The following is a 27880-nucleotide window of genomic DNA, read 5'->3' on the forward strand; positions in this document are numbered from 1 at the left end:
AGTTTTTTAACAAGAAATTTGTGGAGTGGTTGAAAAATGAGTTTTAATGACTCCAACCTAAGTGTATGTAAACTTCCGACTTCAACTGTGTCACTCCAGTGTTTAATTACTATATTGTATTTATTTAGCCACTATGGCCTATTTAATGCCTCACCTCCCTTATSCTACCTCARTTGCACACACTGTATATAAACCTTTTCTATTGTATTATTGACTGTATGTTTGTTCATTCCATGTGTAACTCTGTGTTGTTYTTTGTGTTGCACTYKTTTGCTTTATCTTGGCCAGGTCACAGTTGWAAYTGAGAACTTGTTCTCAACTAGCCTACCTGGTTAAATAAAGGTGAAATAAATAAATACATTAAAAAAAGGCTAAATTCAATATTTTATCAAATAATGTTTTTATATATTTTGGGGATGCCTAAAGGGATCCTAAAATTCAAAATCAAACAGTAGCTAAATGATCCAAAATCAAAACAACTAAATTATCCATGGTATGATCCTATTAAAACAATTCCATATGTTAGCTTAGCTTGAGAGAGACAGCGGGGAGAGGGAGAAGACAGTAGGCAGAAGAGCGGCCAGGCAGGCTGTGTTTGGACCTGTCCCTTGCCTGAGGGATGATACGTTTCACTGCTGTCTTCCAGCCATCAGGCTCTGTTTAATGTTTCCTTCCTCCGTGCCAGAAAGATGTATCTTGGAGATGATTCCAAATCATGCTTGACATTTAAACATTGCACCGATGCCAGGGCGGCAGCCAAAACTTCTTATTTAGTGTGTCAATAGTTTAAAAAACTACACAGCTTTAACTCGCAACAAGCATGTATGAACAACCAAACATTTCTACAGCCGCTGTCTGAGCACCGTCTAACGTAAGAACTGATAAAAAATAACCAATCAAAACTATGAAAGTAGACCTCAACTAATAAGGATAACTGTGCTGGAATTARATGCTAATATTTCAAAACACATTGAGATTCGAAGTATTTGGAGTGAATGATTTGTGAAGCGCTCCAATATGGGCCTTCAGCATCAGAGGACGTATCTTAGGGACAAGACTTTGTGAYAKKCAATCACATRCAGCTGTTCAGCTGTTATGTTGATGGATGTTTTTTGTGTGAAGCATATGTATCCATTTACAAGTGAAAGAGTTAGGGCAAAATAGTTCAAACTTACACATATGCTCTCTATCTCCTCTACCCCTCTCTCACTTTATTAGGATAGGAACAAACTTGGTGAGAGTAAATAAAATGCCACTAAATATGGTAAGATTTCAAACTATGCAGCAAGCAAAAAACWAAATGTGTATCTACTGAACAAAAATATAAYRGCAACATGTAAAGTGTTTGTCTCATGTTTCATGAGCTGAAGTAAATAATCCCAGAAATGTTCCATTCCCACAAAAAGCGTATTTCTCRAAYATATTGTACACAAATTTGTTTACATCCTTGTTAGTGAGCATTTCTCCTTTGCAAAGATAKTCCACCCACCTGACAGGTYTGGCATATCAAGAAGCAGATTAAACAGCATGATCATTACACAGGTGCACCTTGTGCTGTGGACAATAAAAGGCCACTCTAAAATGTGCAGTTTTGTCACACAACACAATACCACAGATGTCTGAAGTTTTGAGGGAGCGTGCAATTGGCATGCTGACTACAGGAATGTCCACCAGAGCTGTTGCCAGAGAATTTAATGCTRWTTTCTCTAGCATAAGCCGCTTCCAACGTCYTTTTAGAATATTTGTCAGTATGTCCAACCAGCCTCACAACCGCAGACTACGTGTATGGTGTTGTGTGGGCGAGCTTTGCAGATGTCAACGTTGTGAAKAGAGTGCCCCATGCTGGCGGTGGGGTTATGGTGTGGGCAGGCATAAGACAATGAACACAATTGTATTTTATCGATGGCAATTTGAATGCACAGAGATACCGTGACGAGATCCTGAYGCCCGTTGTCGTGCCATTCATCCACCGTCATCACCTCATGTTTCAGCATTATAATGCACGGCCCCATGTCGRAAGGATAAGTACACAATTCCTGGAAGCTGAAAATGTCCCAGTTCATCAACGGCCTMCATACTCACCAGACATGTCACTCACTGAGCATGTTTGGGTTGCTCTGGATCAACGCGTACGACAGCGTGTTCCAGTTCCTGCCCATATCCAGCAACTTCGCACAGCCTGATCAACTCTATGAGAAGGAGATGTGTTGCGCTGCATGAGGCAAATGGTAGTCACACCAGATACTGACTGGTTTTCTGATCCACGCCCCCACTTTTTTTTTAAGGTATCTGTCACCAACAGATGCATATTTGTATGCCCAGTCATGTGAAATCCATAGATTAGGGCCTAATTAATTTATTTCAATTGACTGAATTCCTTATATGAACTGTAACTCATGAAAATCTTAGAAATTGTTGCATGTTGAGTTTATATTTTTGTTCAGTTTTTTTTWATCCACCAACCTCTGAATAGTGATACTACCTGGGTGGTGAATGCTTGTAGGGAACATATGTCATGTAATTCAAATTCAGACCCTTCTTAGGCCATTAACCGCTCGGCTATTGGCCCAGACATACGCTCCCTCTCAAATTAAAGTGGTTCCTGCTCCGTGCTCCCACTAAAAGACCCCTGTAATTAAGGRCATTTGCTAGCTCAGTCCTCCGTCTCAGGTATTCTTTCACAACTGGCTGACTCTGCATTCATCCACCAATAGGAGACCTAGCAGCCATCCTAAACTGCCGGCTAAGTCATAGTGAGTGCACCGCCTGTAGGCTGCCAACACCAGAGACACAAGACCTAGTCTTCTTGATGCGTTCATTCAGTGGTTAACTCAAGTATAGCGTTGAGGAGGGTACATGTACTTGTTAGAACCTCTCAACAAGGTAGTGTCACAAGGCAATGCTAAACTGATGACAGGTGCCGTTGACAATCTGACATAACAACAGTGTTTAAAGTGTCYTCAGAAAGGACCTCTGCTTGTCATTAAGGGGTGGGTGGGGAATGCTCTGAGGAGACTCTAGTCTTTTACTTGGTGGTCAGGRYTCCAGGCGGGGCTCCTGTTTACGACCGCCCSGAGGTGAGAGGTTAACACTAAAGTGTGTTGTTAGAGCTCTAGCATTGTATCAATGACAGAGCAGAGGTACCTCACAGGACTTATTGTCCTAAGGCTTGAATTTACATTTTCTGAATGTAATCGTTTTTGTAAGGGTTTAATTCAATTAACTTATTCTCAATCATTCGTAATGAGGAATGATTCAGAGAGAGAGTTAATTTCCTTCAATGCCTTGTGGGTGTCTATGGTAAGACTGTGATATGGTTGAGTCGCTGTGGTCGACTGGATCCCCTCTCCCCAGTCAAACATGAGTCACCGTTAGCATCTGCTGAACAACACAGAAACATAAATGGTAAACACAGATGTACAAACATCTTCACACGTCCATTACAGAAAATAACAGGACATGAGCTGCACTGTGCAGCGYGTAGAAGATGTGATATTCACTGAGGATCACACACAGCTTTCCTGGGATGTCAGGGAAAGAGTYCCAGTCTCTCAATTGGCACCCTATTCTCTTTATAGTGCACTACTCTTGACCCAAACCCTATGGGCCCTGATCAAAAGTAGTGCACTATATAGGGAATAGGGTGCCATTTGAAAAACAGCCGCAGAGTCTCAGTGGAGTCTCTCTGATCATAAGGGATTCATTAGTCAGTTATTACCGAGGCTGCTCCACTCTGCGTCTCTGGAGCAGCCTTGGATGTCATGCAACACAAGGAGGTCCAGACAACACGAGTCACTTTCCACTGTTAACACTAATTACTTCCTTGAAATTATACCTTTTTAGATTCATTTGGATGAATGAGAGCCTTTAAGAGAGGGGATAATGAAGCTCCAAAATCGATGACTGCCGTGCGGTTTAAAGTGTTCATGCACACACACACAACTCAATTACAATGTTGGGTAGATACAGACTAGGCCGGTGAACTTGTAGACAAATTACCAACCGACGGAAACAGTCCGGAAGTTAATGTCTGATGACTTGAAATAGTGGTAGCTAATACTTCTAAGGCCAGCTAAGAGCTATTGAATCATAGAGAAGCTGAAAGGTTTTGATACTCTAATAGCGTTTGGCTAACCAGACAACCGTCAGTCACATCACTTACATGTCGCCTACAGCACATACAAAACCAATGTGGAAATAGAAAATCACATCCTATGCAGAGTTACAAATCTAACCCTGGCTCCTACCACCCCAAGTACTAATACATCTGAAACGATTACATAGATGTAAGCAATATGGAAACAATTCTACCTAGCCTATCAGAAAGCAAAGTTTAGTAATAACCAAATTTTTAAAACTATTAATACATTACAATATAATATAACCACACTTCTGAGAGGAAAGAGAATCAGTTGTTGAGTCAGTGGATAGGAGGTGTTTTTAATCCTGGTTGTGTGGATCTTTTAAACAGTATCTCAAGAAGTTAAATACAGTCCTGCAACATTAACAATATGAAAAGGCCATACAAAGTTTGTAAGGTAGGCTGTTAAATAATAATAAAAAAAAAATCTATACACTTTGACAAAAGGCATTGGTAAAATGGTATTGGGTATAAAATATCATATGCTTGGATTGACCTAAAAGTACAATATTTCTTCTTTCATATTCGTTTTCTTTTTGCTAATACATAAACAAAAACAACATCTTAAAAAAAGGCAAAAGGCTGAGGATTGTAAAGCAAATTCCCTAGATACACACTTAGATCCCTAGATACACACACATTCCCTAGATACACACTTATATCCCTAGATACACACAAATTCCCTAGATACACAAAAAAGATGCAAAAAAACAATACATGCGTTGACTAAAAGTCCTAATTATTCGGTCCGTTTTGGTGTAAACTCACACTGAGTATTGTTTCATAATTGGTCATTAAGAAAATAACATAAAACATTACATACAAGCAATTGAATTGAACAATTCAAATAATTTAAGTTGACTAAAATTGACACAAATGACTTAAGTGTTACTAAGTAAGTGTGAGAGACAGTTTGTGATTGTACTATGATGTGTCTAGTCATGATGTGCTTTCTACTGGGCCAGTGATATGATTGGTGGAGAGAAGACAAGAGTTTATTGGCTGCCTGAAGCAGATGGCCAAGCATCTTGCTGAGACTACTTCCTGCTTGGCTATACATGAAACCAGCTGGAGATCTGTATTCTACAGTTCTTTATAGTACGTGAAAGAGACCTAGAGAAAGATAGACATACCAGTCAATATACAGGGACATTTTTTGTTATTGCGTGAACAGCAAAATAGGACAAAGTGGACGGAAGAAAAAGACGGGAGAAACCCGATTCCACATACACCAACTAGCTACACTTCTTCCACACAACAATTATTCCACGTATATTATTATTAACAGTCAATGTTTTCAACAGCACAGCTCAAGTATAAACAGTGTGTGTGATATGAATAAAGTTGAAAAAGTACCACTAGCTTGTCAGGAGAAAAGAAGAAGACATACAGCATGTCAACATCCAAAGGCACCTTTTACAAGCGTTTTCTGGTCTGGCCTTGATGCACACATGCACGGAAGTCTGGCCGATAGTTAGCCAAGTACTTACAGCTCAAAATGACAAGTTTAACAGCCTATTTGACTCGCGGCCAGTCAACAAAATTATATTTCAAAGCTTGCTTGGCATGATATTGTAGTACGTTCCTGTACAAGTTTGCTACTTTCTCATTGACAAATATCCTGTACAATCTACTAAGGATATAGTGACCACATATCTAAATTCCATTTACTGTACAGCTCAATACTGAGTCTACTGTATGCGTGATCATTTTTGGATCATAAGCTTTGCTCGGTTGGTTGAGTACCACAAGTTCCAACAAAGATAACTGGAACCTTTTTGGCCCAACAAAATATAAAATTCCTGATTATTGCATTTTAAACATATTCATTTCAGTAACAATGTCCTTTGGTTCAAAGAGGACCATCATTTTATTTTTTGCATAACAGGAGAAGGCTCAGAGAAACTGAGGACAGAGGATTGAGGTTTTAGTTAAGTGAAAAAAAACTTTTTCAAACAAAAATAAATTAATGATAGATAAATATTGTGGTGATATGATGATGCTTTTAGTTATTTTTAGGTCAATGCTGTCCTGCTCTTTCACCCAATGTGGAACACTTCAATGTCTTCAAGCAAGATAAAGTTCTGGGACTTGGAAGCTTAGAAGTTCTCTTGCTGACCACACAATGGTGACATCTCAGATGATTTACCAGCCTTTCTGTTATTCAGCAAGATCCAGAAGTCTTTCTATATTTTTTCAACATCTAGAAGMTGGACTCCCCTTTTCCAAGATCTTAAAAGTTCTTGAGTCTTTCTCRACAAGACCTATATGTTTTTCGAAGTATTTCTGCCGTTACTTCCGTTTTTTTTTTTTAGAAGTTCTTGAAGATTTCTAAATCCTTTGCAGGCACAGGTGCATCTTTCTTCCACTCGTCCTCGGGGTAGGCATCAAAGTTAGACGTGTCACCTTCGTGGGACACCTTGGGAACTATGGGTGGCTGAGGGAACAAAAAAATGTGACGCTGAATACATCAAAGAGCTAAAAAGCAGGTGTTTAAAAAAAAATAAGTATATCAACTCTAAATGGTGAGTTTAATGAAAACAGTATATGCTGAAAATAAAGGTTATGCTTTACGAGTGTTCCCATTGATGTGTCTGGATGATTGCGTGTGTAACATAGCCAGTGTGACAGACCTTCAGTTTTCTCAGAGGTACACCATCCCAGTCTATAGACTTGAACCATCTGTGCTTTTTCACATCGTCTGCTCCGTTCTGCAAGAGAAGACATTGTGCATCAGAGCCGCCTGTGGGCGGTCTATTCGACACAATCTGGAATCAGGATAAATAACGTTCTTCTCGTCTGGAATAAACGGTTTGAAATAATAATAATTAGAGCAAAAAAATTCATTCTTTCTAAACACTTTGTGGAGTCTGTGGTGATTCACCCTGTATACTGCGAGTGTGTGGCTAGACCACTCCATGAGTCAGCTAGCTAGTCAGCTAACTAGCACATTTTCCTCAGAAAACTCTTTGAGGCACAAGTCAATAACAGACTGTGTGCTGAATTATGTTTATTTAATCATTGTGCTTACCGACAGTTGTTTTATTGAAAAGAGCCTTCATATACTCCCACATTGACTCTTATGCCTTTGAACAACTGTGTAATTCAAAACACTCAGACATCATCCTTCGATTGAACGTCAGTGCCAGATACATACATGATTCCAATGAATGAATCATAAAATGTCGGTAGACTACAGGGACTAGAAGTCTGAAACAGATAAATACACGTTTTTTTTTCTTTCACTCCGTCTTTCCATCTTAGGTGGATGAGTACAAACCAGGCCTGCAGTGTTCCTGAGYCATACATACATACTGCACACAACGGTGGCAAGCAAACAAGGAACAATCAGTTCGCCATGAGAGTTAAGATGTGCATGGCGCCTACTTTGGACCGCTCAGTGTCTAGTAGAATGGGCAGCATTGTGCAGTTCAAAAATAAAATCCCTCCTGTTATGACGGAGAGCCAATTCATCACAGTGGTGTAAAAATAAATTATTCCACGCGAGAGGAATTACAGATCACTCCACTGAGTGARACAGCGTCCCAAACGGAACCCTATTCCCTACATAGTGCACTACTTTCGGCCAGAGCCCTACGGGCCCTGTTCAAAGGTAGTGCACTATGAAAGGGAATATGGCGTTACCAAGAGACCGTGTTCATTGTGGAGGGAGACTCCATTTCTCACTGTGCAAACACAGCTTCTCTGTTGCCTCCTATACATTTCCTGTGCAGATGGCTTGTGCATACTGGCTTCACTCCTACTACTACAGTGGACATCCTGGCTACCAAAGGGGGCATCTTTTCAGCAAGATATAATTCATATTTGCATAGAATGCCCAGTTATGCTGAAATGGCAGGACTAAGTAATGAACCGACACCCCATGTGATTAACTACTAAACTGACTTACTGACAGTGCATAGGAAGGGGAAATACGTTTTTCTGTGATCCACCCTAAACCCCCTCCCACCCCTTTAACGGTGCAAACTACCTCTACAACAACTTCCTCTATGTATCCAGCTAATTGGAACCAAATGCAGACATTCAGTCACTTCCTAGGCCTTTTCCTTTCCCGTCTCAGTGTTGAGAGCGTGACGTCAAACTGCAAAAGACTCACTCCACAACCTGCCGAGTGAACAAAATACTTGAAATTCTGTTTAATTAGTACTGTGTATCTGTTCTCATGTAATGTTTTAGTATAGCCTTGGACAATAAACATTTCTGAAATCGAATCCCAATAATTATTTGATCTTGAAACTCACCTTCATATTGCCTAACCTCCTGGCTCGGTCAATGACGAGGAACTTCTTGATGAGATCTCTGGAAAACAATAGAAAGACAGTCAGAGAGAGAGTTACAATGAGTTCACACTAACAATCCATCTCTAGACAGCAGGGTGTGTGTGTGTTCAGACAGCAGATTTACTGCGGGTCTGCAGTTTCAGTCAGAAGCCAAGAAGTCCGTTTCCATCCAAGCTGACAACAAGATGGAGGAGCTTGGCCATTGGAACAACAGATAACCTGACGGACTCATAAAGATGCCATGGGGTAACAGAGCAGTACATCCTGTGTGTGTGTGTGTGTGTGTGTGTGTGTGTATATATGTGAGGTGCATCCTGACAGAAACATCTCTCTCGCTCTCGCTCTTGCTCTTTCATTCCCTCTCTTTTAATTGAGGGAAAGTGACAGGTTTTAAAGTGAAACTTTTCACAACTATGAAGATGCTGGAGTAGGGATACTTTAGGGATGAATTTGTCTTTAAAATGACAGTGTAAGTTTTCCGATGACATGCGGCCGGCGCTGACAGAGTGAGCTTTCAATAAAGCTGATGTATATCTCACAACCAACGAGATGCCAGCACAGACGTAAATATACTATCCGATTATCGACAGTCTGCATTTTAGCGTCTTAAACCCTCCCAACTAACAACAACTTCACAATCCGACAGCCTCCGCTCTCATTCAGTGCCCTCTTCTACAGTTCCTAGGCCAAGGACTGAAATGGGGAAACAATCCTACTCCTATAATACTCCTTGGTCCTGGAACGAWCTACAAAAGACTTTAAAGACTTTAATCAGAGTTTAAAGCAATGATTAAAAGAAAATGTCACTGACCATTGTAATTGTATGTACACACTGGCTATTTCCTGCTGACCTCTAGCTAGGTCTCCATCACAAAAGACATTTCTAACATCAATGTTTTTTTCCTGGTTAAATAAAAASGTTGAGGGGAAATACAACTTTCCTTAACCCCAATTGATTGCCCAATCMGAGACAATTCTATCTTATGCAATATGCAAGCGACAAACAATGTCACTGTACATTTCTATGGAAATACACCACACAGCAGGGCTTTTTTGGGGGATCAAAATGGGGCTTAGGTGGTGGGAAAGGCCAATGGTGAAGTCACCGACCAACATTTTCTTTTGAATTCTACACATTTTGCCTTGTGGCGGAGATCCTTCGTTTTGTTGCAGTTTTAAAGTGCATTTCCTGCAAATCTACACATTTTGCCATGACTTATGCTATCTGAGTGACTCAAACATTATAACAAAATCAAATGGGGGCCCCATGCCATGACAAAAATACTCCTGAATGCATTGTTTTTTGAATTTTTGATTTCCCCCTGACTCTCTCGTTTTTATTTGGGTGATTGTTAGTCGACAGTCCTCTTATTTAAAAATACATAGGTCCATRATCTTTTCTTCATAGTTCATATCTGGTTTTAGTCGTTTAAGTTTACACTGAAAACACTTTGTATCTTTCTTTCTGTTTGGATTAAGGCGGCCTGAAAAAACACTTTGCCGCCCCCAATTCTTTTCTATGCAGAAAGCCCTGTACAGTGTCGTTACTAAATACACCATATTTAAAATGGCATATAACACTTTACAATAAGTTGGTCTTACACCTGTTCAGTAATACTGTAACACGTCTTATCTTCTCTGCGATAGAAAAGAGTTACTGCAATGGACAGACAAACACAGCCAGAGCCAGAGGCACGCAACTCTGCCTCAGGTTCTACCCATCAGTTCTGATGGATGGATGGGAGTGGGTCAGTGACAGTGATATAGCTGAGGAATATTTAAAAATATTATTTTGGTGGCCAAAAGATAGACGGCTTAAAGTGTTTGGGGGCTCTATTGTTAGTTAGTTACGTAGCAGTGGGACTGGTGGTGTGTGTGTGGGTGTGTGTGTGTAGCAGCGGGACTGTGTGTGTATGTGCGTTAGGTAACACTGTGTGTGTGTGTGTGTGGTGTGTGTGTGTGTGTGGTGTGTGTTGTGTGGTGTGTGTGTGTGTGTGTGTGTGTGTGTTGTGTGTGTGTGGTGGCCTCTCCCAGGTATCCGGTTTGGGACAGTGTGTCAGGGCTGATTGAGTGCGTCCCAGACCTCTCCTCCTAAAGCTGGTAATCTCCTCACATTACTCCAACCCCAGCTCGTTCTGAGGAGCAGTGTGACGGTTGTGATGGGTTGAAAAGGACGAGTTCCAACTCAGCAGGTGTGTCATTAGTGAGGGCCCACACCCCACATTCAGCGTAGCTAGCTCTTCATCTTCTGCATGGGAGGCTGATTGACCCGGTCGTTTGGGAGGATGGTTGCGCTGTGTGACGCAGCCGTTAGCACACACCGTAGATCCGTTGTCTGCGTGCGCGGCGGGCACACACACACACGGTCTCACACACCGTCTCACACACCCACGTCTCACACACACACACACACACTGGAGAGATATGTTAAATATAGGATTTAGTACATTCCCAGATGCACATTCACAACTAAAGGTATTCACAATGCACCTCTGACAAATTCCAATTGTCAGGTCCTAATCATGATTATTGGTAATAATGCATTTCCAAAACACACTGTTTGTTATGGGTAGAGAGAGTGTGGTGGTGGATGCGGTTGTTTCCAATTACAGTCTGGAGAAGGACTTATCTCAGGAACATTTTGTTTCCTGCATGCCAAGACCTAAATCWAAAAATCTGATTGAAATGTGATGTGAAAAACAACATCCATAAATTCTCCTCTCAAGTTGAAATGATATAAGATGGCTTATCGTATATTATGTATCATGATGGAATACATTTGTGCCGAGGTAGTGGTAGACTTTGGGTACTTTCCCTCCATTATTTCACGCACAATCCCCTGTGCTTGGGTGTGTGCCTGTGTGTGGGTGTGGGTGTGTGTGTGTACGACCTACTTTACATAGAAATCCAGATGCCGCGGGAATTCCAGCTTCCCGGCGAGGATCTTCTGATAAATACCAAAAGGATTGTCATCAAAAAACGGTGGGTACCTGGAGGGAAAAATAAAAGAACATGTCAGAAAACAGTCATCTCTCCTCAACCGGTGATTACTTGCAAACTCCTTCAAAAGGTTTGCTCCTATTGGCAAACACAATTTTTTTATTTTTTATTAAATCACCAGGTTAAAAATAGCATCAAAAGCCAGGTTTCCATCCAACCTATTTATGCGAGTCAAGTACGTCAGATTAAAATGTCACGACAGGCTTGATGGAAACGGCAAATTTGTCGGTAAACTTTCTAAATGTRCGCCAAGCAAAATACGCTATACAAGATGTGTCTGTTAAATTGATTGGGCGAGAAATGGCAGTGGAAATGCATTTATGCGCAAATATTGACAACCATTATACTGAAGTAAACTTAGTGTCACACGTTGATATTTTGTGTGGTCCCGTGTGGCTCAGTTGGTAGAGGGTGGCGCTTGCAACGGCAGGGCTGTGGGTTCGATTCCCACAGAGGTCCKGTATGAAAATGTATGTACCCACTTCTATAAGTCACTCTGGATGGTCTGCTAAAGAGCGTCTGCTAAATGATGTAAAATGTTGAAATGTCCTCCCACTACGGCATGGAAAAACATGCAGTTTATTAGGTTACAGATGAAGTACGTTGTGATGAACTTCACAGGGTGGTGATGTTTGACAAATAATCTCTTTTTTGTCCATTACAATCTCATCATTTTGTTGCCTACCCGCCATCTGTGAGCCGTTGACTAGAGCCCAGCTGTCAAGACCAGAGTGGGCACATTTGCTATATAAAACGCATWTTTTTTTGTGACAAAACCATCAGTAGAGTTGAAAATGAGATGGAAACCTATTTAACTGCATTTATTTTTCGGTACATGGGAATTTAACCGCAAAAGTTATTTTGATATGTCCTACGTCACCACGCACAGCTTTTTATCCGCAACAAATCAATTTGATGGAAACAGATCTGTGGTGGTAAAATGCACATATTATTTTTATTCCGTTTTTTTGACGGATGGAAACCTAGCTATAAACAGAAAATTGAAAGGGCTGCACTAAAGTACACGACAACATAAAGCAGTGAAACACGTGACCCTACAGTTTAAATACCTCATCTGGTGACCTGTGTGTGCCGTTTGACCCTGTGTGTGTGTGTGTAGTGTGTCTGCGCACATGTATGAACACACTCGCCTACGTGTCTCTGTGTAGTACAGAGCTGTAGCTCCTCAGACCAAATCAGCTGCATTCTGGTGACTCTGATGGTTTAATGGTGAATGCTTCCCCAGCACTGCTCCAACCTGGACAAGCCATTAACCGTGCAGGCTGCGTTACATAATGGGCCAGGCCAGCCTAGCTAAATACATTACACATGCAGCAGACAGCCGGATAATCACACCAGTTTGTCACAGGGGCTGTCGAGCTGAGCCAGTCAAAAAGCAGTCAGAAACCTCTGCCCGTGGAATGGGGGCCTGGAGGCTGTTTTGATGTGTAACACAGACCAAACGTAACGCAGGCCAACTAATGTAGAAAACCTATCGTTACTAGTGAGATTCCAGTAATCAAACACATTATACTATCTTGCTATGTTTAAGTTGACAGCTATTACAAATCTGCTGCCAGAAGCTGCATGGCGAGCAGTTTATTGTGAGCCTATCAAAACTCAATATTCTCTTAGTCCCTCTCCTAACCTCACGTTATACACCAGTTGGTGCCAACATGAAAAAAATAAATAATAATAAAATAAAAAAAGAGCTAGAATGGAACGTGAAGAACTACCGCCATTCCATGGAAGAAAAACTAAGTTTCAAATTGTTGAGAAGTTGTATGAAACTGAACTAAAAAGAGAGAACTGGATATTAACACTCACCTATCTATACAAAGAAGCTGTGAAGGGATGGAGGGAAAGATTGACGCCAGGATTTGGTCAGGCTTTTTTTTGTTGTTGTATGGATTCAGTTCCACCAAGGATGGCGAGCCGCCCGAACCCAGGACATCAACAAGACGATTTGCATGCGAAGATTTCTTTTCCTTGGAGAACACTGAATTTGCACCGCCAACTATGGTGTGGTAGGATTTCTCTTGCAAGACATCATTGCATCATACATTGCAGTGGGATTGTTATAAGCAGATGCTACACTCTGATTGGCACAGTCACTCACATTTGATTCCATGTCATAGTGGTTTATAAGTCGGTATTTGTGAATTGGGTTGTGTTTTTCTGTGGATTCATGTTTATTGTATTTCTATTGAACTGTTGGGTGGGCCCTAGTAAACTATAGCCAGGATGTATGGCCGATATCTAAGTCTATTGTACTATTGATGCATTTCATTCATATTGAGCTCATCGTACAAATTTCACATATCAATATTTACTCAAGGTGATTCATTTTTTTGTAAGTATTTTTATTTATACAAGCCGGCATTCTTTTCCGAAATTATTCAGTTGTGTGGTTTTCAGTTCTCCGTACTGCTCCAGTAGCGGACCTGGTCCAATAGAGTTTAAGCTTAAACATACAGTAGCCCATAGTGTTAAGCAATTGTTACATAAAGGTCTGAGAGAATTGTGTCATAGATTCATTGAAGTAAGACGGTCAGACGAAAGCCAGATAAGACATATTACCAACGATCAAAGGTGAACTTCAGAGAAGTCCTTCAGAGAAGCTCGTTGCCAAGGGGAATGTAATGTCTTAAGCAGGGACATGTCTCTACAGTGAATGTCAGAGCAGAAGGGAGGGGGGGAAAAAGAGGAAGAGCCTGGGCGTTGGTAGAATACGAGGGGAGCCAAAGGATGAATCAACAGAGAGCTGCTGTCTTGATGGGTCCTCACCTTACTGGATGGTAGAGAGGGAGGGAGGCCAAGTGCAGTCTACCCCCCCCAGGCTACCACCCCACTCCCACCGGTACCCCCGCCAGCCTGCCGGTAGATTAGTCTAGGTCCCCGGTGATGGATAGTGAGAGCCTAGAGACTTGGCTCCTCTTATGTAACAGTAACCTACGGCTTACGTAACACCGGAGGTGTCGCCAAGATTCCACAGGGGGGAGGATGGGGAGAGGAACGGTTGGAGGACATGGTGAAAACAGGATCAATCAAAACAGGGAACTACTAACATGTTTAGCAGTAGGAGTTYGGATCGTCTGTATGTCGGAGTAGGCCTAGGTGTTTATTAGTAGGAGTTAGGATAGTCTGTATGTAGGAGTAGGCCTAGGTGTTTATTAGTAGGAGTTAGGATAGTCTGTATGTAGGAGTAGGCCTAGGTGTTTATTAGTAGGAGTTCGGATAGTCTGTATGTCGGAGTAGGCCTAGGTGTTTAGGAGTAGATTTAAACTAGCACAGCTACAGCAAGAATGGACAAGAGTACTCTCAAGAATATCCATCTTCCATATATTGTAGAAAAACAGTTAGGCCTATAAGTTGAGAAATTAAAACAGTTTCCGGTTCACATGGAACTGGAATAGGCTACATTGACCAGATAAGATGTTGTGATGTGAGTGGGAGGGAGGGAGGACCACACACAAAGACAGGGCGGTTGTCATTAAGGAGAGCAGGCTCCCCCTSCAGGCAGGATTAGATACAGGATGATACAAGCCTACTGGACTGTCTATGTGTGTCGGTGTGTGTTAGTATGTGTGTCGGTGTGTGTGTGTGTGTAAGATACAGGCGGGCTGGACTGAGTGTGTGTGGAGCTAAGTGCACAGGTGACCTCGTCATGATTATTCCCAGAAGTCAGGACCCTGGGGCCGATGGATGACTGAGTGTGTAAACCTACCACACCACGTAACTTTCAGAAGCCCCCACTCTACATTCTTCCACTACGGAAGCTACAGGACCTTTGACAGAACGGTTACGCGGCAGTCAACCTTTAGGGCGTGTTGTTCTGAAGGGAGCTTTTGTCTCCTGGAGCGCCGAGTGTGTGCGCACACTTCAAAGGCCGGTGTGACGAATGCTATGGAGAAGGTCACATTTTTCTTCACTAGAAGCCAAGGCCACTGAATTCTCCACTGGCACATGAAAAGACTAGGGTGAGGTGAAGAGGCACGTACAGAAAGACCCCTGATTCACTGACAACTTCACTACCACTCTTGTCCAGTCGCACGTTTCTATATTCATATAGATTTAATCAATATGTAAAATACAAAAAATARTTAATCAAATTAAACATTCTAGGCCTATCAACTTTGATTTTATTCAAAAGGCGTAGATATGAAGTCAAATGTCAGATATTTKTTTTTGACCCACTCTGGGGATAAGGGCTATGCTACATTTCCATAGCAAAACAAACATACACCCAAACCCATCCTGTGTACTGTCCRGAGGTTATAAAAACTAGTGCCCTCTAGGGGCGACTAATTCACATGATCGAAAAAAAAGGTTGGGAACCACTGCCTGTTACTATATCACCAACTGAATTTTGCTCTGCTGGAGTACACGTGATTTACCCCCTCGTGTGCATTTTACCAGTAGGCCTATGGTCTCCTGAGTCTTCTTAAGTACCCCCTGTAGATAGGCAAAGTACCCCCAGGGGTCCCTGGTTGGGAACCTCTGTGATAGTGTTATGTTCAGTACGCTATCAGAGCCCTTCTCACTTGCTTCCATGGATTGTATGAGCCAACGCATTGRCTATGTAATATTATAAACTGGGTGGTTCGAGCCCTGAATGCTGATTGGCTGACAGCCATGGTATATCAGACCGTATACCATGGGTATGACAATACATTTATTTTTACTGCTTTAATTACGTTGGTAACCAGTTTATAACAGCAATAAGGCTCCTCAGGGGTTTGTGATATGGCCAATATACCACACCCCCTCGTGCCTTATTGCTTAATAATATGGCACTTGGCATTTATCGCCTCACAGTTCAGTGAGTGCAAACATAGCCTAGGRCCTACATATTTAGCCTAGTATATGTAGCCTATGTGACGCCTGCAGAAATGCATGTGGATTATAAGCAAAAAGCAAGCACTTAACTCATGTYTAGGCTGGGCTATATAGAACAAATCATTTAACTTGGTTCCCTCGTTTCAAAGAGGAGCGGAWGAGCAGCCGGCCACATGAGTGATGCTATATGTTGCTAGCAGACATCCACTCAGTCASCGAGCCATTTATTAATTAATTAATTCAAGGCCAGTGTACTCTACAGAAGCACTGCTGAATTAGGATTTCTATAGACACCAGGCCGCAGATGTACCATAGCTAAATGGCCCAGCGCGACTGTTTCTGTTCCAAAATGGCACCCTATTCCCTATGTAGTGCACTGCGTTTGACCAGGATTCTGTTCAAAAGTAGTGCACTACATAGGGAATAGGGTGCCATTTGGAACACAAACCCGGCATCGTTACGCTATGGTACAACTACGGCCTGTCTATAGAAAACCTATTTCAGCAGTGCTTCTGTAGGCCTTGAATTAATGAGTGACTGAGTGGGGTTCTCAGACGAGAGAGCATAGCTTTAAGGCACCAGAGTTTGTTTTTATGAAACCTTGGTCTCCACAGATCACACACGTGGAAATGTGTCAGAATAAGTTACCTTTGACCTTTCTTCAATCTGTAACCTTCCTTTCATCCTTAAGACCGTCCACCTCTGTCATCACAGAAACAAAAAGGCAGACTGGTCTTGGAATTAAGCCCACTACAGAGTGACGTAACCTCACGAGGTCTACTCTCTGAATAACAGCACACTTGTCTCACCATTGACTCGCCACAGACATTCTGCTGGATACTACCCAATGTTCATAGACAGAGCCCATTGTCCATAGAGGATAGCCACTCTTCATACATACTACTACACTAGGAAGGTGTCAATTCTATTTCAATTCAGGAAGTAAACTGAAATTCCGATTCCAATATTTTTTATTAAAAATCAATGAGGAGAAATGGAATGTTAGTTTACTTTCTGAATATAAATGAAATTGACCCCAAACCCTGCTACTAACACCCAGTCATCTTGTCCTCTGGTGGACTGGGGCCCCCTGGTGTTGAACCCTGCCATGTCAGGGGACATTCCAGTATTCAGTTAAACCCCTTCCCAGTCAGGACTCATGCCACTAGTGTTCAGCTCAACACCAGTCCTTCCCATTCAGTCAGAGGATAGGACACTACTACTCACCCAGCCAGCATCTCAAAGATGAGGATCCCCAGGGCCCACCAGTCCACCGCCCGGCCATGACCTTTGCTCTGGATGACCTCTGGGGCCAGGTACTCCGGGGTTCCACACAGAGTCCACGTCCTGGATGGAGCGATGGAGAGAGACACAAAAGAGAAACAATACCAGTTTGAACTATTTCAATTCTAGATGTTACGTTACTACAACAGAACACAGGAACGTGCAACATACAARGTATTTTGGCTGTGTGGCCAATCAGGTCTGACTGACTGACCCTTCTAAGCCTAGGTTTCCCCAAGGGTCACCCTGTACGCAGCACACACTGCACATTCCAATGAGTTTACCCTAGAAGAGAAGACTTCTGTTACATGCAGGGAAAGAGAACCCCAGTCTTGTAAAGTAATCACCCTGCCGTTTATAGTAGTGTCCTGTATGGAGGTTGCTCTCACAATAGTATCAGTTGTCAGTCGACTGGTCCTTCAGTCAGGTGTAGTGTAGCCTATGCAGGCTGATCTCACAGTAGTATGTGCACTGATATGGTATAACTAATACAACGTGTGTAGCCTGATCTCACAGTACTATCGGGTGGTATTTGGATCCAACAGAGTGACGGAGCTTTAGTTTGTTGGAAGTATTGGTTCTCGTTGTGTTATTGGTAGATCAATGTCTTTGGTTCAATAGTACAGCTGATTAACACTGTATGGAGGACATATAAAACCCTGGATCGCTATGATCAGGCCAGGGAGAGAATCTGAAGTGGGGAGCAGAATATGACACCACAAATTATCATTTTTATCAGATGTTTTAATGTTCAGAATAAAAAGAATGTATAAAACAAATGGCCCCCTGGAAAATAACTCTTGTTCAGTTGCCGTGGTGATGGTTCATTTGTATGCAAATGGATACTCTGTTTAAGGGGCAGGCTCAAGGTCCCTGATTTCATTTCCATCTTTATTATACATTTTGAAGTGAACGAGAACGGAACACTTTGGTTGCAATGTGGAAAATGCAGCTTGCATTGTAATTGTAGATTTTTTGTCGCATTGCAACCTTTATCAGATAGGCATAGAGTACCTACCTCAGACTCAGAGTACTCTCTGGACAGAGTGCTGCTCTACGACTGGCAAAGCTAGTCTAATAAACCGGTAACCTCAGAGCACATCCTAGAACCTAAAGCGGGTCCATTCTGCCATTAGGTGGCACTGTGGAAGCATCAACAGTGGGGTATCGTTTCACCTTCCAAACTGATCACGCGCACACGCAAGCACGCGCACACAGACGAGGAACACCACCAGTGGCAAGGCAGCCAGCTCGCTCATTCGTTTGTTCTTCACACTCTTGCCGCATTCGAGGCAATTTCTTTTGCCTTCCATTTCTTTAAGTGGGTCACAAGTTGCACATCAGAGACACATCTACTCAAACTCTGTTTTACTCTCCCGGCCAGAGAAAATGTAATCTTAGTCCATTCTGTTTACATGTCAGTGGGTCAGGTTTGTGTACAGCGAGGCTCCCTGCAAAACACTAGCGCTACTGCAGTATCACTACACTACTGCACTGCAGATACAAAACTATTTTAACCTGAGTGCTGCAGCTTTCCAATCCTACGGAGGTTACCGAAGAGGACTAGCTGCTTGTAACGCTAATATAAAAACAAAATAACGGCAATTTCATCTCAGCGTTGGATTCTTTCCTCATGTTCTGGGATTCCGTCTTAGACAGAGCGAGGATTCCCCTCCATACATTCTGTGAATATTATATGGATGTGTAAAATGACAACTTCAGGAAGGATATCTATATCCCTACTGTACCAATCAGGCAAATATGTCTGTATGGCTACAATTCCTAAAAGTGTTATAGTCTTACAATGAGACAGAAAAACAAACAGCATTCACTACCACAATTAACATGGCAGTCTAATAATATCCTGGTTATGACTTGTTAGGGGGCATAATGTCTAACAATTAAGGATGTCCTGGCTGTGCAGTACACCTGCTCCCAGATGGGATGATACCTGTGGGGACGAACAGCTCATACGGGACGCTGCTCTGCGGCTGACCCTGTGCTGCTTCCAGTCTCTAGGGTGTGTTTCTCTCTGTGTGTGTGTGTGTGTGTGTGTGTGGTCTCAGGGAGGTTGGAAATATAATAACACAGTCCAAAGAGACATTTCCGTTTCGACGGACAACAAAGTTGCACTCTACGGCATTGCATCATACCTGTCCGAGAGCTTCTTAGCGAAGCCGAAGTCCGTGAGGCGGATGTGTCCCTCGCTGTCCAGCAGTATATTCTCCGGCTTCAGGTCTCGGTAGACGATCTCTTTGGAGTGGAGGTACTCGATGGCACACACGATCTCCGTGGAGTAGAAGAGGCCCGTGGTGTTGCTGAAGCGGCCGCGGCTACGGAGGTAACTGAACAGCTCGCCGCCTGGGACGTAGTCCATCAGCATGTATAGTAAACAATCGTCATGGTGGGTCCAGAACCTGGAAGGTATAAACAGGAAATAAACACACCGGTACATTTGAACAAGGTGACTCTATTCAAACACAAATATTATTTGTCGGGCAACAGTGGTTGGATGTAGAGAGTTAAACGACACGGTAGTCTGGGCAGTGTTTGCTCAGCTTACAGTACGTGGCATGGGCCTTGTCAAAACAGTTGTAGAGGACAAGTGGAAAGTGGCGTGGAAAGTGGAAAGTGTTTTCTAATTATCAAGTTGCCTTTTAAAATGATAAACTTGGATTAGCTAACACAACTTTCCATTGGAAAACAGGGGTGGGCCTCTGTACGCCTATGTAGATATTCCATTAGAAATCTGCCTTTTCCAGCTACAATAGTCATTTACAACATTAACAATGTCTACACTGTATTTCTGATCAATTTGATGTTATTTTAAATAGACACATTTTTTTTGCTTTTCTTTCAAAAACAAGGACATTTCTAAGTGACCCTAAACTTTTGAACGGTAGTGTATATGAAATCCACCTCCAACAGATCTGTGGCTGATGATGGCGGTAGTGTTGAGGTGATCAGACACTCACAGTCTGATGAGGAAGGGGAGGTTGACTTCGGTCAGGACTTCCTTCTCTTTATGTTATGACAGCCATGTTAGGCTATGTTTGGTTACGTTATGTGTCGTTGAGGTGATCAGACACTCACAGTCTGATGAGGAAGGGGAGGTTGACTTCGGTCAGGACTTCCTTCTCTTTACGTTATGATAGCATAACTTAACAAAACATAGCCATTTATGCTACATGGTGTTGAGGTGATCAGACACTCACAGTCTGATGAGGAAGGGGTGGTTGACTTCGGTCAGGACTTCCTTCTCGTTGTGGACGTGCTGCTCCTGCTTCAGCCGGATCACGTCGAGGATCTTCATAGCCTTCAGAGCGTAGAACGCCCTGCTCTTCTTGTCTTTCACCAGGAACACCCTGCCAAAGGTCCCTGTGCCTGAAGCAACGAGAGAGAGAGAACAGTCATTAGACAAGGCGTTAAGTTCTCTGTCACACACACCCACATGTCATAGAGCAACGTTCAATTCAGATTATTATCAGATTAAATCAACCACAATTATTTTTTACCTAACACTTATTTTTCTTAATACTGCATTGTTGGTTAAGGGCTTGAAAAGAAAGCATTTCACTGTAAGGTCTACACACCTGTTGTATTCGGCACAAATACAATTTGATTTGATAATCAAGAAGAGATCTGTGGTTAAGTCAGATCATGAAATCAGAATGCTATATTTGCGATGTTTTTGACATTCAATTACCTCTGACATGTCTTCAACCCTTCCATCAATTAAAGAGGTTGAATCTGAAAGAACTGTCGAAGATTCCTTGAGTTGTCTTCTCACGCTTTTACAAGTCTGAGCTCATTATTTCGGGTCAACAACTCAAATTGTTTCTCTATTCCCATCTCCTGGTCAAGAGGAGTACAAAATAACACCCTATGCCTAGTCATATTTCACTGTGAGTAAGGAGAGAGGGAGTAGACAAACAGAGAGAACAGAGAGATGGACTCACAATCCCCCGATAGAGTCATGGAATGTTGGCTTCTAGCACGTTTGGGCTTACCTCATACAAGGGATCTTTGTCCTTCCCTGTTCTCAGTCTCCATGGTAATCTAATAGGAGCAAGCAAGCAAGCAAAGCCCAAACCCTTTGTCTTTTTACTCATCATATGATAACACAGAGGTTAGATAATGGTCAGGTTTGACTCTGAGCTCAGCAGCACTACCATATCTGAAAACATTGCTGGTGTAATATTTCGCCTCAAGGCAGATACGTTCTTGTACACTCAGCACAATCAGATGGATATTCTATGGATTTTTGTCCTCTCCTCGTGGGCCTAGTACTACTTATCTCGAGATTCCCAACAAGCAGGCTTCAGGCCTACACTACTAAAGCACGAAAAACAGCAAAAGAAAATCTTTTGGCAAACATCGTGAGCACCTTGCTCATTATAAATTAGCTAATAATGACATGTGCATAGTTTTTAGGCAACAGCTCAATCAATATTTTGTTTGTATTCAGAAGGAAGCCTTGCTGCAGAAGCCAACTGTCTAGAGAGATTAGGTCTAGTACCTGTCAGCACAGTAAAGACATATGGTAATGTCCTTTTCCGATCACCGTGTGTTGCTCCCTCAAGTAGCCTAATCTTCTTGTGGAAGCAGCAAACTGAAATTTTTCTTCCTGCTGATCTTGTAGCTCCTGTTGCATTTTTAGCTGTGTGCATGTATATACTACTTTCATCATATTGAGTGATTACCACCAGAAATGTCCCATGATTTAATTTGGCCATGTGACATAGGTTTTCCCCTGCAAGTGGGTCAAGCCTGGTTTGTCCTTTTCTCTCCAATAGAGCAACGCCTGAGGCAAAGTGATACGCACCAAATACTGCACTGATTACTTTGCATGGTGTACTGAATACTGAATAGTGTTTCCAAAAAAAAGAAAAACAGCTAGGCTATATGATAACAAATGGCACAAAATGGATGCTTCTCTCAACACCAACGTGAGGTATTTTTTCACGGAAACAAACCAGAGATCTAGCTCACTTGGAAAAGAAGGGTAAAATAGCTGACCTATTTTTGCTGACTCAATTAGAGTGAGAAACAGTGACACTTATTTCCACAGCTAAGGTGTGTTGTTTTGTCAGATTCTTGGTTTGCTGGATGCTAGCCTACATGTATTTGAATAGAATACAGACTGTTTCTTGTTCTAATTTTGTGGGAGCAGAACTAGATAGGCCCGTGTTTTGATTTGATTTGACAGGCACTACATATTCGATGGAACAAGGCCAAACCTGGAATAATAAGAGCCTAGCTTGTTGATGCTACTCAATGCACTTGGCCAGCGGCCACGTATCTTGATGTAGACTTAGGACCCACCATTTTTGCCTCATCACCAGAAAACATTTCATATGCACGAAAGATGGGCAAAATGCCTGTAAGCTTCGAATGTCACGTGAGAGCCAGGTGCCTCATTATTTCAATGACCATTAGACAAAAGCAGTCGTCAAGACATGTAACTGATTTGTCATAAGCAGTAAATCCCTCTCATCATCATCTAACAAAAGGTTTTGCAAATTGGATGATTTTATCTGGGGGATTTCAAGCTTCATGCTTTCCCTGATCGCGTGGGCTTAGAATGAGATGGGAATTCTCTATTAGCCAAGTGTCCGCCTCGTCATGAATCAAATATGAGAGCGCTGTAAAAGATTAAGTGGTTTTCGTGATCAGTAGCCTGTGTTCAGTCTTGAAGTAGTGCATGTTGTTTTAACATTCTTGGTTTCTGGCTTTAGACTCACCACAGAGTGGACTCCACCCAGGTGAAAAAAAAACACAGTTCAACAGCTGAGTCTGCTGACACATTACCCATGCAGTGAAAGGACATACACGCCCAGACAAGAGTGAGCAGAACCAAACATGAACTTTGACATTCACAGGGCACTGCTCACAATAACAACAGGAACATCTGACACCTCACCTTACTAATATAGCTAGTTCCTTTTTACAAAAAAATATATACTCACCCTCTCTAAACTAGTGCAAAGAGTTACAATGTAGCAAAAGTCTGATAAGGGAAGTAAGAGTTTCCTCCATTCAGCTTTCACTTCTCAAGATGGTTATTTCATGTATGCAATGCAACCATTAATCCTCCTTGATCCCTGAGATGTACACTGATATTTCCCTTAATGCCATGTCAAGAAAATGTTGACCATCCCAGCAACCGTGTGGGATGATGAATCCCTCAATGATTGGCCACAGAGTGGGCAATAAACCTATGGGTGAGCTTGACTGAAACCGAGAACATCCCTGTCCACTCCCGGTTGACAGATTAAGTAGCAGACCGAACAGAGTCATGACAGCTCTTCTGACTCAAGAGTTGAATGATGTTTCATGGTCAGCATATCACCATGTCATATTCCATGGAATGGCTGATCACATAGTCGCCTTGGCTTTCATTGCTTGTGCTGTTCTGCACGAGCCACACATGTACCAGTAGTAGCTTATGCCCTATATAGCCTAGTTGATAGGCAGGATAGTGTGAGAAGCCCTGTGATAGACAGACCAGTTTCACCAGTGTGTGTACTGTAACATACGGTCTTGCTGCCCAAACTTACCAACTGTGGAAATGGTGTCCAGGTCATCGAGTGAGTATGTCCTGTTGTTCAATGTTAACGATGCTGCTCCGGCCAACAACATGGGACTGCTCGCGCAGGTCTTGGCACTCTCACGAATGGAGTTGCTTTCATTAATTATCCCAACCTTTGCCTTTGTTGATGCCATTTTCCTTATGCATCCAAATGTAGCTATGCTAGCAATCACTTTAGCCACTTTACCAAACCGGTTTCGCCGAGGATAGATAGCCAATGACGGCTACAGTAGCCAATTCTCAAGATCAGTGTCCACCTTATTCCCTAATACAAACTACGGGTTTAAATCACATGTGGCTACTTCCCTTGGACAAGCGAGCATCTTATTTGTCTTGATAGCTAGAAAACAGGTGACGATCGTATCCTTGCGGAATCGCATGATGTAGCTCGAGCGGTCACTGCTGTCAAATGCAGAAGCTAGCTAGCCATAGCAAACGGAGTAGCTATCAGGCTATAGCTAACACAAAAGAAAACCATCCCACACCTCGCGTCTGAATGAATGAATGACCAACGTTAGCTAGCTAATGTCAAACTACAAACTCATACTGCCCGTTTCCGTACGAGCCTCCGCTTGAGTAGTTAGGGGGTCTCGTGTTGTCTCGCTAGCTTAACTTCCGTCCTAGGAAGCTAGTTGGCTAGCAAGAAAGATATGAGACATTTAAATTATTTACTTCTCTCCTTCGTTCGTAAATTGAACCTCACCCAGTTCAACAACACACAGACAGGGCAAGGGAGAAGTGGGGAATGCTTTGTGTTGACAAAAAACAGACCAATGACTAAACACCCCATGTGCAAATTAAACCAATGGTATGATTAAAGGGGCGGAGACCCGTTTGACAGACAGCTGGAAAACGGCCGTAAATGTTCTTTCCACATGTACAGTTTGAAGACATGCCACTCAAATGAAACACGGTTTCCACGGTGAGATTAGATTGATACAGACAGTAAAGAGTACCAGTACACAGCACTAGCTAAATGTAGCCTAATCTCAAATTGCAAGGTTTTAGATAGCGAACTAATCTCCACTCTCTCTGTAAACCCTTGACACAGTAAAACCTGAAAGCTCTGAGTAATGGGGTGTGTATTATTTACTCATGTACTGCAGTGCGGAGGGTGGGGATAAGAGGCTGTGGGGTGTGGGGAGTGACTAGTGGAGTGCCTCATTGCCTCATTGGAAATGACCAACTCTCAAAATTCCCAAATTAGAACAGCTGTTTCCGGCCCTCAGATGATTTGTCACTTGACACATGGCACACTAAGGGGCCAGGCTCAGGTTGGCTAACACACACACACACACACACACACACACACACACACACACACACACACACACACACACACACACACACACACACACACACACACACACACACACACACACACACACAGCGAGTTATGTATGATACACCTCTACCCACAAGTAATATAGGAGCCATAAGTGTCTGCGCCTACTTTTTCCCCACATAAAAAATACTACAGTTTAATATATGATACTACAGTTTACTATAGAATACTACAGTTTAATATATAATACTACAGTTTACTATAGAATACTACAGTTTACTATAGAATACTACAGTTTACTATAGAATACTACAGTACTTACTATATAATTATATAGTAAACTGTAGTATACCGTAGAATACTATAGTAAATACTACAGTATTGTCTGCAAAAATAAACACTGTAGTAAGTACTACAATAATGTCTGCAAAAACACTACACTTTTTATCAGTAGTAAATACTACACTATTAAATGTGCATATTAGAGGTCGACCGATTAATCGATTTGAAGTTTTCATAACAATCGGAAATCGGTATTTTTGGACACCGATTTGGCTGATTATTATTATTATTATTAATTTTTTACACCTTTATTTATCCTTTATTTAACTAGGCAAGTCAGTTAAGAACACATTATTATTTTCAATGACGGCCTAGGAACGGTGAGTTAACTGCCTTGTTCAGGGGCAGAATGACAGATTTTTACCTTGTCAGCTCGGGGATTCAATCTTGCAACCTTACAGTTAACTAGTCCAACGCTCTAACCACCTGATTACATTGCACTCCACGAGGAGACTGCCTGTTACGTGAATGCAGTAAGAAGCCAAGGTAAGTTGCTAGCTAGCATTAAACTTATCTTATAAAAAACAATCAATCATAATCACTAGTTAACTACACATGGTTGATGATATTACTAGTTTATCTAGCGTGTCCTGTGTTGCATATAATCGATGCGGTGCGTATTCGCGAAAAAGGACTGTCTTGCTCCAATGTATACCTAACCATAAACATCAATCCCTTTCTTAGAATCAATACACAAGTATATCTTTTTAAACCTGCATATTTAGTGAATATTGCCTGCTAACCTGGCTCGTTGCGAACTCTGTGAAGACTATTTCTTCCTAACAAAGACAGCCAACTTCGCCAAACGGGGGATGATTTAACAAAAGCGCATTTGCGAAAAAAGCACAATCGTTGCACGACTGTACCTAACCATAAACATCAATGCCTTTCTTAAAATCAATACACAGAAGTATACATTTTTAAATCTGCGTATTTTGCTAAAAGAAATCCAGGTTAGCAGGCAATATTAACAAGGTGAAATTGTGTCACTTCTCTTGCGTTCATTGCACGCAGAGTCAGTGTATATGCAACAGTTTGGGCCGCCTAATTTGCCCGAATTTTTCGTAATTATGACATAACATTGAAGGTTGTGCAATGTAACAGGAATATTTAGACTTATAGATGCCACCCGTTAGATGAAATATGCAACGGTTCCGTATTTCACTGAAAGAATAAACGTCTTGTTTTCGAGATGATAGTTTCCGGATTCAACCATATTAATGACCTAAGGCTCGTATTTCTGTGTGTTATTTATTATGTTACAATTAAGTCTATGATTTGATAGAGCAGTCTGACTGAGCGGTGGTAGGCACCAGCAGGCTCGTAAGCATTCATTCAAACAGCACTTTTGTGCATTTTGCCAGCAGCTCGTCGCTGTGCTTCAAGCATTGAGCTGTTTATGACTTCAAGCCTATCAACTCCCGAGATTAGGCTGGTGTAACCGATGTGAAATGGCTAGCTAGTTAGCGGGGTGCGCGCTAATAGCGTTTCAAACGTCACTCGCTCTGAGACTTGAAGTGGTTGTTCCCCTTGCTCTGCAAGGGCCGCGGCTTTTGTGGAGCGATGGGTAACGCTGCTTCGAGGGTGGCTGTTGTCGATGTGTTCCTGGTTCGAGCCCAGGTAGGGGCGAGGAGAGAGACGGAAGCTATACTGTTACACTGGCAATACTAAAGTGCCTATAAGAACATCCAATAGTCAAAGGTACAGTGGGGCAAAAAAGTATTTAGTCAGCCACCAATTGTGCAAGTTCTCCCACTTAAAAAGTGAGAGAGGCCTGTAATTTCATCATAGGTACACTTCAATTATGACAGACAAAATCAGAAAAAAAAATCCAGAAAATCACATTGTACGATTTTTAATGAATTTAATTGCAAAATTATGGTGGAAAATAAGTATTTGGTCACCTACAAACAAGCAAGATTTCTGGCTCTCACAGACCTGTAACTTCTTCTTTAAGAGGCTCCTCTGTCCTCCACTCGTTACCTGTATTAATGGCACCTGTTTGAACTTGTTATCAGTATAAAAAAGACACCTGTCCACAACCTCAACAGTCCACTCCAAACTCTACTATGGCCAAGACCAAAGAGCTGTCAAAG

At 42.1% G+C, this 27880-nt stretch overlaps 1 protein-coding gene across 1 annotated transcript; it reads right to left on the reverse strand.

Moving 5' to 3' along the window:
* Window positions 1–4420: 4420 nt before the first annotated feature.
* On the reverse strand, window positions 4421–24894 carry LOC111953466 (cAMP-dependent protein kinase catalytic subunit PRKX-like). The gene is made up of 8 exons (XM_023972764.1): window positions 24126–24894; window positions 20781–20949; window positions 19719–19982; window positions 17509–17628; window positions 11337–11432; window positions 8404–8461; window positions 6775–6852; window positions 4421–6578 (listed from the first exon to the last, which is right to left on the reverse strand). Exons 1-8 carry the CDS (start codon window positions 24289–24291, stop codon window positions 6453–6455), a joined length of 1077 nt encoding a protein of 358 aa, XP_023828532.1. The 5' UTR covers window positions 24292–24894; the 3' UTR covers window positions 4421–6452.
* Between the last annotated feature and the right edge of the window lie 2986 nt (window positions 24895–27880).

The sequence above is a fragment of the Salvelinus sp. IW2-2015 genome, linkage group LG27, assembly GCF_002910315.2.
Source record: "Salvelinus sp. IW2-2015 linkage group LG27, ASM291031v2, whole genome shotgun sequence".
Classification (NCBI taxonomy): domain Eukaryota; kingdom Metazoa; phylum Chordata; class Actinopteri; order Salmoniformes; family Salmonidae; genus Salvelinus; species Salvelinus sp. IW2-2015.

Excerpts from the sequence above, each read along its gene's own strand:
- LOC111953466 (XM_023972764.1), bottom strand. The coding sequence starts at position 24,291 with ATGGCATCAACAAAGGCAAAGGTTGGGATAATTAATGAAAGCAACTCC. Across the intron at positions 8,462-11,336 it reads CATCTGGATTTCTATGTAAA|AGATCTCATCAAGAAGTTCC; the intron begins GTAGGTCGTACA and ends ATTGTTTTCCAG. Across the intron at positions 6,853-8,403 it reads GGAGGTTAGGCAATATGAAG|AACGGAGCAGACGATGTGAA; the intron begins GTGAGTTTCAAG and ends CTTCTCTTGCAG.